Source organism: Lygodium microphyllum, chromosome 30, assembly GCF_053477565.2.
Source record: "Lygodium microphyllum isolate KBCC chromosome 30, Lygodium_microphyllum_v1.1.10, whole genome shotgun sequence".
Taxonomy (NCBI): Eukaryota; Viridiplantae; Streptophyta; class Polypodiopsida; order Schizaeales; family Lygodiaceae; genus Lygodium; species Lygodium microphyllum.
In genome coordinates, this window is record NC_141164.1 from 26429611 (window position 1) to 26446203 (window position 16593).

The following is a 16593-nucleotide window of genomic DNA, read 5'->3' on the forward strand; positions in this document are numbered from 1 at the left end:
AATCGATGAAAAAACTAATGCAAAATTGTTTCCAAAAGTGACCATAAACAGTTCTCAAACTAATAAACAACTGAGCTGAAACGGGTTAAAATTTGATCCCAAAATTTAGGCAAAGACTCATGCCCAAGTGATCACAATTTGATACAATAGTATAGTTTCAGTGTGTAGGTGAAACTCATGCTCACTTGCGTACATCTCACAGTGACTAGTATAGTGAGTAGTGACCCCATGGTAGACATACTGTCAGCACAACACCTTGGATGTATACTGAATACATCCAAGATCCACTACATATGAGAGCTGTCCACAACTTGAGGAGTGGAATTGCTATCTCCCCCTTAAGCATCAGGCAATACTTCAGACCCTTGCTTTGGTGAACCTGATTGAGTTTGGATAGAAATGCATCTCGTTAAAGTTACAACAATTGAGGATGGTTTGCCAAGTCATCCTCTTCCATCCACTTTGTATCTATTGGTAAAACAATGTTGAAGCTTCACCAAGAAGCATATGGAAACTTTACCTCTAACTTGCCTCAAACCTCCACTAGGTTGTAGACCTTTCTTCTCCTTAAGCATTGCGATGCTTTATACTTTTACACTTTTGCAATTCCAACTTAACTAGTATGCAACATTGCATCTAGTTGACTAGCCCCTCATGTGTACCTGACATGCTAGGAGCACCAGATGCATAAGAAAACATTATTGTTTGCATACTTTCGACCATTGCAATGTGATTGTACATGGGAATTTACATACTACCAGCCATACCAAGATACATTTTCCCATATGTTGCATACATTACTAGCTGCATTTTTTCTCATGACCAGCTCTGTATAGAGCATTTGCATGACCAACATTAAAACCATGAGTCCCAAACACAATGGGTTGCATATATGCATTGTCAAACTAGCCATTGCGTGTCCCAACATCATGCCAACATTGTTATACATGGAGCTATGTATGTTATTAGCCATACTGGGATACATTGGGCCTTGTATAACACGCGTTGGTTGCTGCATATGATAAGGAGTTGTGTCATACATCCCGGTATGCGGTCCCTAATCCACCGTAGCATGGAAACTAATGCCACCACCAAAGTATCATGGCTGCCCTAGCATTGCATGCATGCCTTGTTGTCCAAAAAGCATTGAATTTGCACTTCCAAGTTGGCCTTGCAATGCATCAACTGCCCGACTAGCATCATTTCCTTATGCTCACTGTCCACTTTTGGAACATCATGCTAATGTATTAGCTCTTTCTTTGGTGCATATTATTGTCCCGAAGGTCTCGAAGATGATTTCCTTTTCTTGCCTTTGTTGCCCTCAAGTTTTCAAAAAGCATATGAAGTGAGAATCATTTGCCAATTGTATAAACATTTCAGTTGCTGTCCTTGACTAATCTTTAAATTAGTCATCAAATTTCTCTTTCTCTTGTTGATCATCAGCTTCAAGCGACCTAGAAGGGCCCACATTTTGGTCTAAACCAACATTATTAGCTTGTATCTATGCTACGTGCCTTGTCCAAGGTCAAACATTGCATTTTCTCTAGCACTTTGTGAATTTTCAGATTGAGAGGCATCATCCTTGCTTGATCTCATCTCACTATCTGAAGACGTTTTTGCTGTAATGCTCATTTGAATACACTTTTAGCACTAGAGTAAAGCTTTTAACCTTCAATGAGGTGCCTCCGGCTCACCAATTTGAAGGAATTGATGGTATCCCGGCCATGGAACCTTGAAACCAGCCTTTCTCCTTGGATAGGGTAGTAAATAACCTAATTAAGCACTAATTACAACAAGCATAAATTTCATGTAAATTGAAAATGCACACTTTACCACTTTAATCTTGGATGTTGGACATCGTGTTGGCCCCAAAACTAGCGTCCCTTTTGGTATTTTTTAAAATTGTGTTTGCTAATGAAATGAGTACAAGTTGAGATTCCACAATCTCCTTTGCTGTTTCAAAATCTCCTTGGTGTAATAACAATCAACAAGTAATTCGGGCCATTTGTCCTTGGACTTTTTACCTAGGACTTGCACAATTGGAACCACAGATTGGCTAGATGTTGCCCCAATTTACAATGAATGGGCTGGCATGTGAATTCCTTGATAACTGCATAAATTTCACAGTGTAGGATGCCTTTTCCTATTGGTATGGGTTCTAAGGTGGTTGTCAAGCCCTAATTTTTGCAGAAATTTAGGGTTTACAGCAACAATTCTCTTGTCGTCTACCAAATATGGCTAAGATTTGCTCCAAATGGTTGAGAAATGTTGAGATCTTTTGAGAAATTAGTGGAGAAGGTGAGGGAAAGCAAAGATGAGAGAGAAATTTGATTTTCTTCGTGAGAAAACCCTAAAATCTGCCTGTTGCTTGCTCTAGCTTGCATTTAGTCCAATCAACTACTATCGAGCACCTCCAAAATGTTGCCACTTGATCAGCAATGCTGTTGCCAAGCCTTGGAAGGTGTCTCTCTGCTATCCCTTGCCTATTGAGGCCCCTAGATAATTGTCTTTTGCAACTTTGATAAGAAAATGGACCGACAACTCCCTCCCTCTCTCTCTAGTTTATAAACTAACTAAATGGTTGAGACCTAGCCCCTAAAAACGTTTTCTTAGTTTGCATGGGTATTTTTGTCAAGCGGCTACCTTCTAAACCCATTTTTTGGCATTATCTAGCTTATTAAATTAATTTTCAGTATATTAATTCTGAAAATTTATTTAATGATTATTCTAGTGGTGAAAAAAGTAATTTTACCAGTCAATAATTAAATTAGCTTGGCCAATTTGTTTTCCAAGAATCCTTGAGCAATTATTAGCCCTTAGATCGGCATTAATTAATTAATTAATACAGTCTCTAATGTAACCATTGACATTAGTGGCCAATAAATTGGTCTAGGCCAAAATTTGACACTGGGTACGATCTAGTATCTATCAGTCATAACTTATTACAATTTTTGCCTTTGGCACCAATTGATATCTTGGGGTCCTAGGTCCCACACTGTGAAATAGTTGACTTGCACCTCACATGTACAAGTGATATTAGCACATTTGATTTAACTTTTAATCAAATGCTAAGCAAAGAAATAAAATTTCATGTCCTCATGACAACTTGGCAGACCATCTTTAGTTGTTGCAACTTTATTGAGATACCTTTCAATTAGAGTCGACTTTGATTCGGGCTTAGTCCGGTTCAACAGAGCAGGGATGCGGAGCATTGCTTGATGCTCAAGGGGGAGGTAGTACTTCCACTCTGCCAGTTGAGGAAAACTCTCGTATGTAGTGGATCTCGGATGTACTTAGTATGTATCCAAGGTACTTTACTGATAGTATATTTGCCATGTGGTCACTACTGAGTGTACTAGTTACTGTGAGATGTATGCATATGAGAATGGTTGTTATCGTGGCCCTGAGACTATACTTTTGCATTAGTTTGGGATCAATTCATGATCAATTGGGCATGAGTTTTTACGTCAGTTTGAGATCAAATTCTGATAAGTTTTAACTCAGTTTTTGATCAATTTAAGAACCATTTAGGGTCACCTTTGGGATCAGTTTTGCATCAGTTTTTGCATTAGTTACTGATCAGATTTTGCAATTAGTTTGCGATCGGTTTGGGATCACATTTGTGGTAGTTTGTGATTAGTTCTCTGATCAACAAATGATGAGTTTATGATTAGTTTATGCTTTGTTTTCAGTGGTTTACAATTGGTTCCATGGACAACAACATGTTAGTAAATATTATTGACAATTTCAGCCATAGTTTATGCTGAATTAATGCTTTTTTATGGTTGATAGAACGGTTGAGAAACATGAGTTGTGGGTGCATCCAATGGGTTTCTAGGACTGTTTTCCATATTTAAATGATGTTTATGTTGGTTGCAAATATATAGCAGGTTTGGGATATGTGGCATGTGTGATTGTAATGCCTCATGGAAATTCGAGTGCAATATGCTTTTCCTTTGGCACAATGCAATGCATTCGAGGACAATTATAGAGATTTCAAGGGGGTGGTCTGTCATAAGGATGTGAAATTTTATTGCTTTTCTTAGCATTTAATTAAAAGTTAATCATATGTGCTGATTTGACTTGCATATGCGAGGTGCAAGTTAATTATTTCACATTGTGGGACCCAAGACCTCTAGATATCAATAGGTGTTAAATGTAAAAGTTGTAATGAGTTATGCTTGATAAGTACTAGGTGGTACTTAGTGTTAGATTTGAGCCTAGACCAATTTATTGGCTACTAATGTCAGTGGTAGCCTTAGAGACTAGGCATTAATTAATTAATTAATGCCAATCTAAGGATCAATAACTACTCAAGGATACTTGGAAGACAAATTGACCTAGCCAATTTAATTATTTGTTGGTGAAATTAATTTTCTTGAGTATTAGAATAATTATTAAATTAATTTTCAAAATTAATACTCTAAAAAGTAATTTAATAAGTTGGATAATGCTAAAAAGGGGATTAGAAGGGTACCACTTGGCAAAACTTGCCCATCCAAGTGGAAAAAAACGTTTTTAGGGGTTGGTAGAAGTCTGTTCCAGCCATTGTGAGAGAGGAGGAGACTGTTAGAGAGTAAGGAGAGGTTGCTGATGTGATTGCAGCCACCATGGATCGGTCCTATAGTATGTGATAGTAGTTTGGAGCCCTACAGGTGTAGGTGACAGTAGCCCAAGGTCCTTTTGGTGCAAATGATAGTATACAAGAGGGGGCAACAGTCTTTTTGGTGGTGCTAAGTTGTAGGTGATAGCTTCCATGGTTGTTTGATTAGTGCAACAATAGCTTTCCAACACTTCTCACGATGAAACTTTGAAATTTCTCTCTCTACAACACACTTTCTCATCCCCCAGCCATCTCTCAAGTTATCTCAACATTTTTTAGTAGTTTGAGCCATTAGAGGAGGAGATTTCAGTTGATGTCTGCTATATATCCTAATTTACAGCAGAAATTAGGGTTTGGCAGCTCAGAATTGAGGGCCTAGGACTTGAATTTCGGTAGTTGAAATTGAGGAATCTCATGGAGATTCAAGAGGCCAACCAGCCAATATCAAATTTGGGGTCGAAATTGTTTTTCAAGGAGCAGGGTTAAGGCCAATCTCTAAGCAAACCAAGGGGCAAATTGGTTTGGAGATTTGCTGTCAGTTTTAACAGCAAGAGGTAGTTGCATTAGCGGAGGAGATTAGAGGATATCAGTTGTACTCCTTCCATTGAGAATGGATCTCAACATTTCTCAGCCATTTTGAGGAAATCTCAACCAAATTTGGTGGACAATAGAGGGATCTTTGCTGTAAACCCTAAATTTATACAAAAATTAGGGTTTGGCAGGCACCTCGGGACCCATGCAAACTGAATAAAGCATTGTACACTGAAATTAGCACATGCAATTTGTTGAATTGTCAAGGATTTAGATGCCCAACCATCCATTGTAAATTTGGGGCAGCATTTGGCCAGTTGGGGTCCAATTAGAGTTAAGTCTTGGGTGGAAATCAAGGGGCAAATTGCCCGATTTATTTGCTGATTGTTGGATTAGCAAAAGGGGCTTTTGGAACAGCCAAGAGATTGTGGAATCTCAGCATGTGATATATCCATTGGCAATTGAAGTTAAAGAAAAATTGAAAGGGACGGGAGTTTTGGGGTCAACAGGGTGTCTTCTGACCAAGATTAAGGTAAACTGTGCATTTCATTTATGGTTATTTGTTGATTGTTGTAATTAAGTGCTTGATTAGGGAATTACCACCCTTTTCAAGAAGGAAGGTTGGTTTCATATGCATTGTTCATTTTGTTTTTAATTGTGTAACATGATGTTTAGAGTGGCTTCGTGTGAAGGTATGCTAGGGTTTGTATAGAGAAAACTCAGAATGTACAAACATGATTGAAACAAATAACTCCGATAGTAACACAATAAATGCAAACCCTAAATGTAAAACGCAAAAACACAAATATAAATAGAGAAGAAAGAGAACTCTGAAATGCATGTATCAGTGCTGTAAATGAATGAGAGAAAGTACAGAATGCTAAAGGGCAGAGTTGTCCAACAACGGGTGGCTCTTCTGGAAGCGGGCTAAGGGAGGTGTCAATGTGTGTTGCTCACCGGAGACGGATTTGGAGTGTAGCAACCACTACTTGGAGCAGAGGCTGATGAAGAAAAGTGCTGAAAACACACAAATGACCTGTTGTAGATGCAAACGCAAATCAAGCCAATGCTGGAAATGGAAAGGTAGCAGGCTAGAAACCAGAACACAGTAGTCTTTGGGGTTGGAACTAGTAAACACATCAATGTTACTGCCTGAAGATGATGGCAGCTGATCACCTGAGACTGTAAGAACTTGGGCAATAGTAGAGGAAGGTGAAGACGATGCTAACTAGGCCTGTACTGCAGTAAATGCAAGCTGCAGCATGCATTGGAAGTGGTTGGACAGCAGGACAGCAGCAGAGGACAGGGTGCCAGGGGCTGGTATGATATCGGAGGGTCACGATGGGCTGGATAGCCATTGGAGGGACAGCTGATGATTGAAGCCTTCAAGACAAGGGATGGGCTGAATGGTGAGCAGCCTGTCTATTTTTAGGTGTAGAAGGATCTTCCCAACTTAGGGTTCTGCTTATGGGACATAGAAACTTTCTAGGACCATGCACCGTTCAATGAAACTTTTGGTAATTTACATGTTTTGGGGCTGTTTTAAAGAGCCAATCAGTTTTGTAATGCATTTTTAGCGCAACACTTTGAACTCTTGTTTCAGAATTATGAAAAATTCCTAAAATTATCTAGTTTTTAATGTCCAATTCCTTCCGTGTTCTGGCAATGGGGCCTTCTTGTTCCTATACCTTGTTCTCCATTCCTGCTGGCTATGGTCTAGTCATTAGACAGTTTTCTGGCAATGGGGCCCCCCTGTTCCTATACCTTGTTCTCCATTCTTGCTAGCTATGGTTTAGTCATCAGACAGTTTTCAGTCTCAGTTTTTATTCAGTTCAGATCCAGTTCAGCATATGGGGTCATCAACTTTGTTGCCATCTTTGAGTACTTTTTATTCCGTTGCCTTGGTGATTTGTATTTAGCATATGTTCTCGTTTCAACATGTGTTCCATAGAGTCTTTGTACAGATTCACACCTCCTCGCAAATGGGTAGGGTTACAATTGCTCGATCTTGACATGTAATTGCATCAGGATTTGTTGCCTAGGCAGCAACTATGGTGGCATTTTTGGCTTAGTTTTCCTTTGGGGTTTAGCAAATTCTAGGAAGAAGAATATGGTGCTGGATGTTGTCAGTGGACAATCATACACTTCGACAATCATAGTGTATGATGATGTCTCTTTAGTCAAAGTCAATAGTTGAAGCATCTATTTTAGACTGGCACAGGATTAGATGAACTTCTCCCTCCGTCTGTCATTGGGGTATTGCTAAGAGTTCTAAAATCTCTTGCTTTTACCAAAGTCCATGCAAATGTGCTCGTGGTGCCCTTTGTCTTCTTCAATGTAGTGCCCTATGTATGATGGAGACCTAAAGGAATATCATGGTCCTCTTGAAGAAGATAGCCCATAATTCACCCGCACTCACTGAACACATCTTGCCCCTGAGATAAAGCCACACAAATCTTAGGGCAAAGTCAGAAGTAAACTGTTGTTCACTTGGGAATTTTTACAGTTGCATAGTTTGCTGCAGAGGATTCTCTCTGATTGGGACAGCAAATTCATCTGAGCCTTTTGACAGCTTTATTATACTGCTCCCTTCTTGAATCAGAGATGCTTTTGACTCCTATGAGCAGTTCATTTTTGGTAGAGATTTGCAAGGAATGATGTTAAAACATTTTGATTGAGAAGTCTATTGATCTATTTGTTGGTTCTTCTGATTCTGAATATGCAGGCCCTTCACTAGCCTTTAATTTGCAAGCTTTCTTCTGATTGTGGTGGTTACACTCTTGTTCTCTTTCAATGCAGTCTTTGCTTAATGGCTCAGCTTCAAACTTGCTAGATTCTAACAACACAGTTAGACCTTTCCCTTCACCATTTTCTGCTCAGTCTGCATCAGCGTCTGTTTTCCATCACACAGGTAACTTATTGGCATCAGGCTTTCATTCAAGTTGTGTTGATTGTAACTTTTTGCTGATTTGAATGCCCTTCAGTTTTTCATAGTGCAATTGTGCTGGCTATTTGCTCAGGCAGCTTCCAAGGATTGCATAACGTGCATGGGAGCTACAACATGTCAACCCTACCGTCCTCATTATCACGGAATTCTGGGATCGGAGGTGCTGCTGCAGGTTCTGTCCACCAAACAGGAAATCTACCAGCTGGGCGATTTAGTAGCAATAATCTGCCTGTTGCACTATCACAGGTAATATCCACTTTTGTTGACTAAAAACAGTTATTCTCTCGATTCTGTATTTTATCGATTCACAATCCTTCTCTTTATCATGGCTTCATAGCAGATTTCACATGGAGGGCTTCATGGCCACGGTGGGGTGACAAGCCGAGCAGGTCTAAGTGTCGGTGGCAACCATGCATATGGCAGTAGTATGAATGGAGCGGTCTCAACATTATCAGGGCCGTCTCCAGGGTCGGGAGCAGTAAATAGTCGAGTAGGTGTCCCTGGACTAGGAGTGTCTCCATCAATGATAGGTGGTGCTGGACCACGGATTGCAAATTCAGGTGGCAATTTAATTGGTGGAGCTGCAGGCGGAAGTTTGGGTCGAACCATCAATTCAGGAGCAGGACTTAATGTGCCAAGTTTGGGGGGTTCCCGTGTGAGTCTAGGGCCAAACAATGCAGCTGGGGGCCTTAGTATGCAAGGTTCAGGAAGAACTTTGAGCACTGTTCTTGATCAAGGTTGGATCATTTTCTTTAGCTAGCCGTTTTTGGAAAATGGGTAATATGTTTTTCCAAACAAAAACAATAGCCTTTTTTTAAAAATAGAGTTTGCTGCATCAAGTTGTTTGCCTATTGTCTTTTTGTGTCAATTTGGAAATAAGGCAATCTGGCTTTGGTAAAATTTGATTAGAGTATCATCTTAAAAATACAAAAAGCACAATGATGTGTCAAACGATATAACAAATGAAGTTAGAATCTACAAAAAACAACTATCTTCATTGCCAGAGAAGACCGTTTATCTAGGTCATCCAGAACAATAGGCAGTAACCTCTGACATGACTTAATTAAATTTCAACTATTAGATTATCTGGCAGATGTAAGGCTCAATAATTGAACAAAAGAATTACGGGTGAACCTGGCCCTCTAGGATTGCTTTTGAAACAAAGAATGCTTGTAAATCTTACGACAATATATAATCTAGCTTTTGGAGTCAGAGTTTAACATTAGTTGCAACTCTTCAGTGTGAAGTAGTACAAGTAAAGGGTTAGGCATGCCTTGATCTAAGAAACTTCACTCTTAAGAGATGGTAATGTGTCAGTTACTAGTGTCTAGTCATGTATCAGGGATAGAGGATTTCAAAATGCCAGCTGGTAAAGCCTAAAACTGCAATAAAAGTCAATGAGGCTGAAACTCCCTGGTCAATGAGCTTTGATGCAAGAAATGTCTTTTAAGGTCTGTTATCAAAAGTTTGATGGAAGCCCTTATTTGACAGCATCCTCACAAATGGTGTTGCTACTTGGGAACAATTTCTCAAACTCTTTAAACAGTGTTGCTCAAGGTCAAGCACCTGCTGCAAATGGCCAATTTTCATCCATGGGATTGTTTAATGATGGGAATTCTAATTATGGTGCAGCTTTTGACATGAATGATTTTCCTCAACTGTCAAGTCGCCCAAGTTCTGCAGGATCTCAGGGTGGCTTAGGTTTGTTCCAATCTGTGCATACTTGGCTTGTCTACTCTTTAGCTATACATTAAAAGATGATGAGCTCTTTTTCCCCTTAAAGAGAAGCATATCTTTGTTTAAAACACATGTTTGATGTAACGTCTGTCCTGTAGCTTCATTAAGGAAGCAAGTGGGCGTCAATCCTATTGTTCAACAAAGTCAAGAATTCAGTATTCAGAATGAAGATTTTCCTGCTTTGCCAGGATTCAAAGGTGTGAAAGTTGCTGCTATCAAAAGATTCTCTTCCTCCTTCGAAAGTTTTGTTTGAGGTTAAAAACTTGGAAAAGAGTTGCTTAAGGTCATGTAAGCCCTTCTCTTGTTTATGACAAATTGAACAGGTGGAAACAGTGAGTTTTCAACAGATTTGCATCACAAGGATTCTCAAAATGAAAATGCGCTTGCATTTGTGCAATCTCAGCATTTTGGGGTAATAGTTTCCTCTCTTCTATGCACACCATTGAGGGGCTCTGGCTAGGCATACAATAGAGTCCTCTGCTTTATTCACTCTCTCAATTTTTGGTGGACATTTGTGTGTTGAATGTATAACAATGTTCTCTGTTCATTCTTCTTTAAAGAGATAATGAAGCCATCATTGCTGAACACATCAAGGTTTTGGTTTTAGTGCACAAGAATCAAGCAGGATGTTTAGAAGTATTCACTGATCTTATGAGATGTGTCAACTTAGAGGTTACCAACATAATTATTTTGTTCAGTCAAGACAGTTCGTTCGTTCGTGCTTCAGTATCCAGGCTTGTAAGTTTTTATGATGATGCCAGATAGCAATAATGATTATCATGTATTGAATATGGTGCTGGAAAAGCAGTCCTGACTTTCAATTGCTCAAGGCTTGGATCTTCCTCATTAGAAGCTATTCCTTCAGGAATTCCACAGAAAATGGGTACGAAATAAGCTTGGATACTCCTCATTGGAAGCAAATTCTGAAGAATCTCATGGGGAGTGGGTGTTGAAAAACTCTTTAGCATAACAATGTTGAATGAAGGTTCAATTCAATACCTTGCTCAAAAGTAATTGGGAAAGTTCGGCCAAGTTGTCTAGCACCTGAGTTGACCTGAGAGGGCTAGGATCCAATCACATTCTTCTTCATATACAGAAGTCCAGGAAGCAACGAGCTTGTGGATATTGAGCAGTGGGGAGGGAATAGGATTTTCCCATTCGACAAAAAGATTCATATTCATTGTGTAGCCAGCTGGCTGCAAAAGGTCCTCAGTAGGAACTCACACTTAATTTATAGTCATAATGGAATTCCATTCCATGGCTCAACGAACTTAGGAACGCATTTTATAAGTGTTACTGTACCCACTCCCATTCCAACAAACATGTACTGCTATGAAGCTAGCCTATGGTGCATATGGGTGAAATCTTACTCTTAAATTGCAATGCTACATTGAAATAGCTGCGTGTTTTGGGTCTTGTATCATCTTATGCTGCAAAGTTTGATGTGGCATTCCCAACTATATTTAGTGCCCTCGCTACCCTGCTGAAAAGGACTGCCATTATATCTATATGTTCTTGTCCATGTGACTATGACTTAATTGTCTTCAAAGCTGTGAAATGAATTTCACATAGTTTTTTAAAATTTTAAAGCTGGATGAGGAAACCGGTATGTCAACTAATCAGTTGTTTCACTTAACTTGCTGTTGGTCGGACAAGCATTTACTGGCTGTTCTAAAGTCTGGGTTTGTTTGGAGCGTTGCTTTATCATATATGCAAGCTTCTGAAAGTTTAAATGGGAAATTTACCAAAATGCCCATACCCATACTATTTCTGGAAATTCTAAATTATCCCAAAAATTTCAAAAATTGCAAAAATACCCCTCACATTTGGCTGAAAACTCAGTAGATCCCTCCATTTTGGCTGAAATCCCTAAGGCTCCTTGAAAATCTCCCAAAATTTTAAATTTCATACATCATAAACTGCAAGTTTTTACAGTGAGAATTCCGCTCCATTGATGCAGGATGATAGAACAAAAATTTTGACGGTACCATACATTGATGGGGGAACTAGCCCCTGATTCATGCATATCAACCACTATTTCTTAGTTTATTTATGATGATTTTAGTTAAGGCACTGAATACCAAATCCTTGGCATAAGGAAGAATGGACTTTGCAAGTGTAAGGGCATTTTGGTGATTTTTGAAATTTCAGGGGTATTTTGGGACATTTTACAGAATTCAGGGGATTTCGGTAATTTTCCCTTTTAAAGCTTGGAAAAGGGGCAGCTTGGATAGTCGTATTGCCCTGCGGTTTCTGTATCAAATCACCAACAAATACGCGTGCTTGTAGGTAGGAAGGTCAGCTGGTTTTACACTTGGAGGTTCTTATGTTCCTCATCGTCAACAGCAGCAGCAGCCACAACATCATCCATCATCCATCATTTCTACAAGTACTGCTTCTGGATCATTTGCAGGGGCAAACTCTTCAGATCTGCTCCAATTGCATGCAGCATCTGATATGTTTCAGGTGGCATGTCTGTATTAATGCTCACTAGTACAGTTACAATGCATGCGTATTCTACCACTGTAATATTGAAAAAAGCAATAACTTGACTCATGTGATGGTGTTGTGAATATTATGGTTCAGGCTCAAGCAGTTGTTACACCTGGTGTGAGTAGTGGACAAGTACCTTTATCTAATTTGCGAACAAGTGTCAACCCTAGTTCAGGTTTAGGTTCATATGAGCAGCTAGTTCAGCAATATCAGCAACATAACCAATCACAGTTTAGGCTGGGCAGTCATCAACTTTCTGCTGTAGGCCACTCATCTAGAGAACAGGGCCTCCGGCCAATAGGGATTGATCGCTTTGGTCTTCTAGGTCTGCTCGGAGTGATCAGGATGGCCAATCCTGATCTAACAACTTTAGCCCTTGGCACAGATCTTACAACATTAGGCCTCAACTTAAATTCAAGAGAAAACCTGTACAAGACATTTGCATCACCGTGGGCTGAAGGGCCTGCTAAAGGGGAGCCAGAGTACACCTTGCCATCATGCTATGTTCAACAAGCTCCCAAGCTTCAGGTTCATGCATTTATTGGGAACTGGTTTCATTTTGTGACTAAGTACGTGTCTAATTAATTTGCAAAGTATCCTGTTGTCCATTCTTGATATTCCTGTTTGCTACAGCCAGGGTACTTCCAAAAGTTCCAGCAAGATACTCTTTTTTACATATTTTACAGGTATGGGTGACCTCTGCACTGACATGTAATTCCAACCACTTTGTCAAGCTCAACTTTTGTTTCCTTTAATGTAAGGCCCCAAGGATGTTATGTGATTTTAACAAACAGTTCAAGTTTTATCTCATTCTGATTTGTCACTTTGAAATTGTTCCGATGTTGTAATGCAGCATGCCAAATGATGAGGCTCAGCTATATGCTGCAAATGAATTGTGAGTTTTCTTTCCTATTCTTGTTCAAAGCTTTGTTTTGTATTCTCCAGGTTGTTATGAAGCCGTTCCTTTAGGAGTTTTACTAGTGCAGGTTAATGATGAGCATTGGATTGAAGGCATAAATTGCTTCCAGTTGGCAAAATTTGGGCATTTGGTATCCTAGCTGCAACATGGATCCATTTTGGACCCTCTCAAATTTCACAGCATGTAGTATTCAAGCATCTGCCCCAAACTTACAGAATACCTCAAGTAGTGTCATGTGCGGTATGCATTAACTTCATATCAAAGCATCCTTTTAGCAGGGAGTCTCGAACCAATTCCACCCCTTTGTTGTTATCACCTCCTAGCATCCTCTTTTAGCGGCATTTCTAGTACTTTTAACATTTGAACATCATTTTCCTGCCATTTCTTAATGAAAGTGGTTGTTTTTCTTGACCCTGTGCATTTGCCAATTTGTATCCACAAGTCTGATGAGTCAATCAGAGTCATCCAAACTGTTCGTGTCCAAAAAGGAAGCTTTGATGTGGAAACAATACTTAAGTCTCCACAATTAAATAGCCATGGACTGATGGCAAGCCACATCCAAGCACCACTCTGTCCAAGGGCCATCAATGACCTCCTCTTGAGGCCTCCAACAGATGCCAAGCTGCATTTCAAACTCCTCTCTCTTTATTTAAGAGATTCTAGGTGAGCTCAACATCTGCAATCTTAGCTGCTAAGAAGCTGTAGTCTGGATTCTAGCTCTCTAGCTTTGTGGCCAATCCCAACCTTTCAAGACTTGCTGATTTATTGTGATGTCTCATACATGCGATTCTTTTGAGAAAGGACTCAAATAGTGCTTTGCTCTCTCTTGCTGCTTTGATATTTACAATAGCACCAGGTCATAATCTCAGAAAGTGATACCTAGTAAGGTACCTATTGTGCCTTCTAGATTGTGGCAGCACTCATGCACATAGAATGGTTGATCCTAGAGATTTGGTCTTTTCACTCCCTTGTCGAATCTCAATAATGAGAGATTCCTTTGGATGCTAATGCATGCAGCAGTAGGTGGAATGCCAAACACAAGATGCAAGCAACCTGTGAAACTGAGCTCTGCTGGACCAAAGGGCAGTGAAATTTGACTTGCAAGCACCTTGCATATAGAGATACAGCAATAGGAGGAAAAAAAAAAGAAACAGTGGAGCTAGAATGTTTCTACAGTTGGAATCTGGATACAAAGAAAGATAAGCCCCAAAGCTTGGTGCCCCCTGTGGTATTTCTTTGTCATTATTGAATTGCTAATACAATTCTTACTGTTTAGAAAGACCTGATTGCTGGTTTTCTAAATTCAGCCCTGAGTAGGCCAGTTCAGTACTACAACTCAGAGATCTGTACTACTCAAGTACTTTTCTCCAGCTGCTCTCATCAGCTAAGACCATGAATACTGGATTTGAGAAGAGCAACTTTGATTCCACAGGGTCACAAGGCCTATCTGACAAAAATCTGTCATGCCAGATCTTTCCAAAATGCAAGAAATCTCAAGAAGATTGCACAAAAGCTTGTAAGAAAGTCAAAATCAGCTCCAAACCACTTAGAATGGTCCATAATTGCATCACCCTGCCTAGGATGGCACTGCCTGCTCTTGATCAGCCATTGCATACTTAGATGTGCTGTCGTTAGAGCTAAAACAATGTCACCAATCAACAAGACAACATTGTGAGCTCTTGATCAGCCACTGCATACTTAGATGTGCTGTCATTAGAGCTAAGACAATGTCACCAATCGACGAGACAACATTGTGAGCTTGGGAAAGAGCTTCGCCAGGATTGGGTACAACATTGCCCACGTAAAGAATGGTATCGTCAACATAGGGAACAACACGATCAGCTTCTGGCAGTAATGATCAGCAGATGGTTACCAGCTGATCTTGGTAACCACGATCTGCCCAGAAATAGGTCATATGATGGAGAAAAGCTGTGTTTCTCCTACTTTTCCTATGTTCTGTTAGCTTTTCATCTAAATAATAAAATTTATTATTAAAAATTAATATTCAGCCATAATTTATTGAATTTAAGTGTCTTGTTTTTGAAACTTTGATCCATGCCCAAAATTAATAAATTAAAACTTAACTTTCATTAAGGCTCCTTTAAATTGAATTAATTAAATGTATGCAAATTAGTTGATTCATTTTAAAAATCCACAAAACCTAAAAAACTGATGGACATGCCAATGGCCAATACAACTCATGAAATGCCTTGACCTGCCAAAAGAGTTCCAAAGAGAAATCATGTCCCCTCGACATACCCACCTTCTTGTAAGCTGTAAAATGGCAAGCATCTTGATTGCATGTAAGTGTGTCTGAAACATGCTAGCTGTATACTGGCAATATGTGGCTAGGTGTTCCATTCGACATTTGCAACTTGGTGAAAGCATGCTAGCCTATTACAAAATAGCATGTCCATGGATAGTATTGGGTTATGGGGACAACAAATTTGATTGTTCTAGCCAAATCTAAAGATGGTCCACAATGCAACACTTTCTATCATGCTATATATCATTGAAAAGCTCTTGAATCAAAGAATCTTAATGTATAATCTTTGAGAATTAGGATTTGATCTACCAAAATTTTACAAAATCCCCCATTTTGTAAACTATTATTGTTTAATAGGCACAAAAAGCGTAACAAGTTCACATGCTTTCACCCAATTGTCATGGCCACTATAAGCCACACCCATGCAAAGAAAATAAAAATTTTTGAGTAAAAAGTTTTCAATATGGTACTCATAGCTATAGCAAGTACCCATATGAGCTCTTACAACTTGAGTGTCATGATCACTCATCATAAAAGTTTCAAAGCAGATATATTGCCAACCAATAGTAGCTAAGTTAAGCATATAGCATAGCGATTGTAGTGACTAGTATATTGAATAGTGATCCCATGGCAAACATATCGTCAGCAAACAATACGTTGAATGCATGCTGAATACATTCAAAATCCACTATACACTAGAGCTGTCCATCATTGGAGGAGTGCAAGTGCTATCTCCTTCTTAAGCATTAGGCAATACTCTAGACCCTTGTGCTACTGAGCTTGACCGAGCTCGGCTGTAGTTGAAAAACATTGAGGTAAAGCTGCAACAATTGAGAGTGGTTTGCCAAGTCACTCTCTTCCATCAATTTAGCATCCATTGGTGGGTAATTTTGCAACTTCACCACATATCTTTTGTAAATATTACCTTTGATCTTTCTCTTGTTATGTGCCAAAATTTGCTAGGGTATCAATATCTCATCCAGCTCTTGAACCTTTGGTTGAATTTTAGCAGATAATCTCAGGTGGCGCTATTCTCCTCCTGTGTGGCTTCTATCCCCCAATTTCCCTCAAATTGCCTTGAGAGGCTTGTGTATATG

The 16593-nt window shown here is 39.5% G+C and overlaps 1 protein-coding gene and 1 non-coding gene across 11 annotated transcripts in view; one reads left to right on the forward strand and one right to left on the reverse strand.

Annotated features, from left to right (window-relative positions):
- Positions 1 to 16593, forward strand: part of LOC148009637 (putative NOT transcription complex subunit VIP2) — a 77412-nt gene that overhangs the window by 41481 nt on the left and 19338 nt on the right. For 6 of the 10 annotated variants that reach the window (XR_015689783.1, XR_015689780.1, XR_015689785.1 and 3 more), the window contains 10 exons: positions 7934 to 8045; positions 8155 to 8327; positions 8422 to 8818; positions 9573 to 9782; positions 9917 to 10015; positions 10142 to 10230; positions 12108 to 12284; positions 12405 to 12839; positions 12945 to 12997; positions 13165 to 13206. Coding sequence is in view for 1 of the 10 variants with exons in the window: in XM_087673452.1 (XP_087529578.1) it covers positions 7934 to 8045; positions 8155 to 8327; positions 8422 to 8818; positions 9573 to 9782; positions 9917 to 10015; positions 10142 to 10230; positions 12108 to 12284; positions 12405 to 12839; positions 12945 to 12997; positions 13165 to 13210 (1791 nt within the window). In the remaining 9 variants the exon portion in view is untranslated. Of the gene's footprint in view, positions 1 to 7933; positions 8046 to 8154; positions 8328 to 8421; positions 8819 to 9572; positions 9783 to 9916; positions 10016 to 10141; positions 10231 to 12107; positions 12285 to 12404; positions 12840 to 12944; positions 13068 to 13164; positions 13211 to 16593 lie in introns of those variants that run through there. The other 4 variants (XR_015689787.1, XR_015689786.1, XR_015689784.1 and 1 more) reach the window with 4 other exon arrangements.
- LOC148009638 (small nucleolar RNA snoR35) lies at positions 7968 to 8045 on the reverse strand. Its single transcript, XR_015689817.1, has one exon. It is a non-coding gene; the product is annotated as a small nucleolar RNA snoR35 (small nucleolar RNA).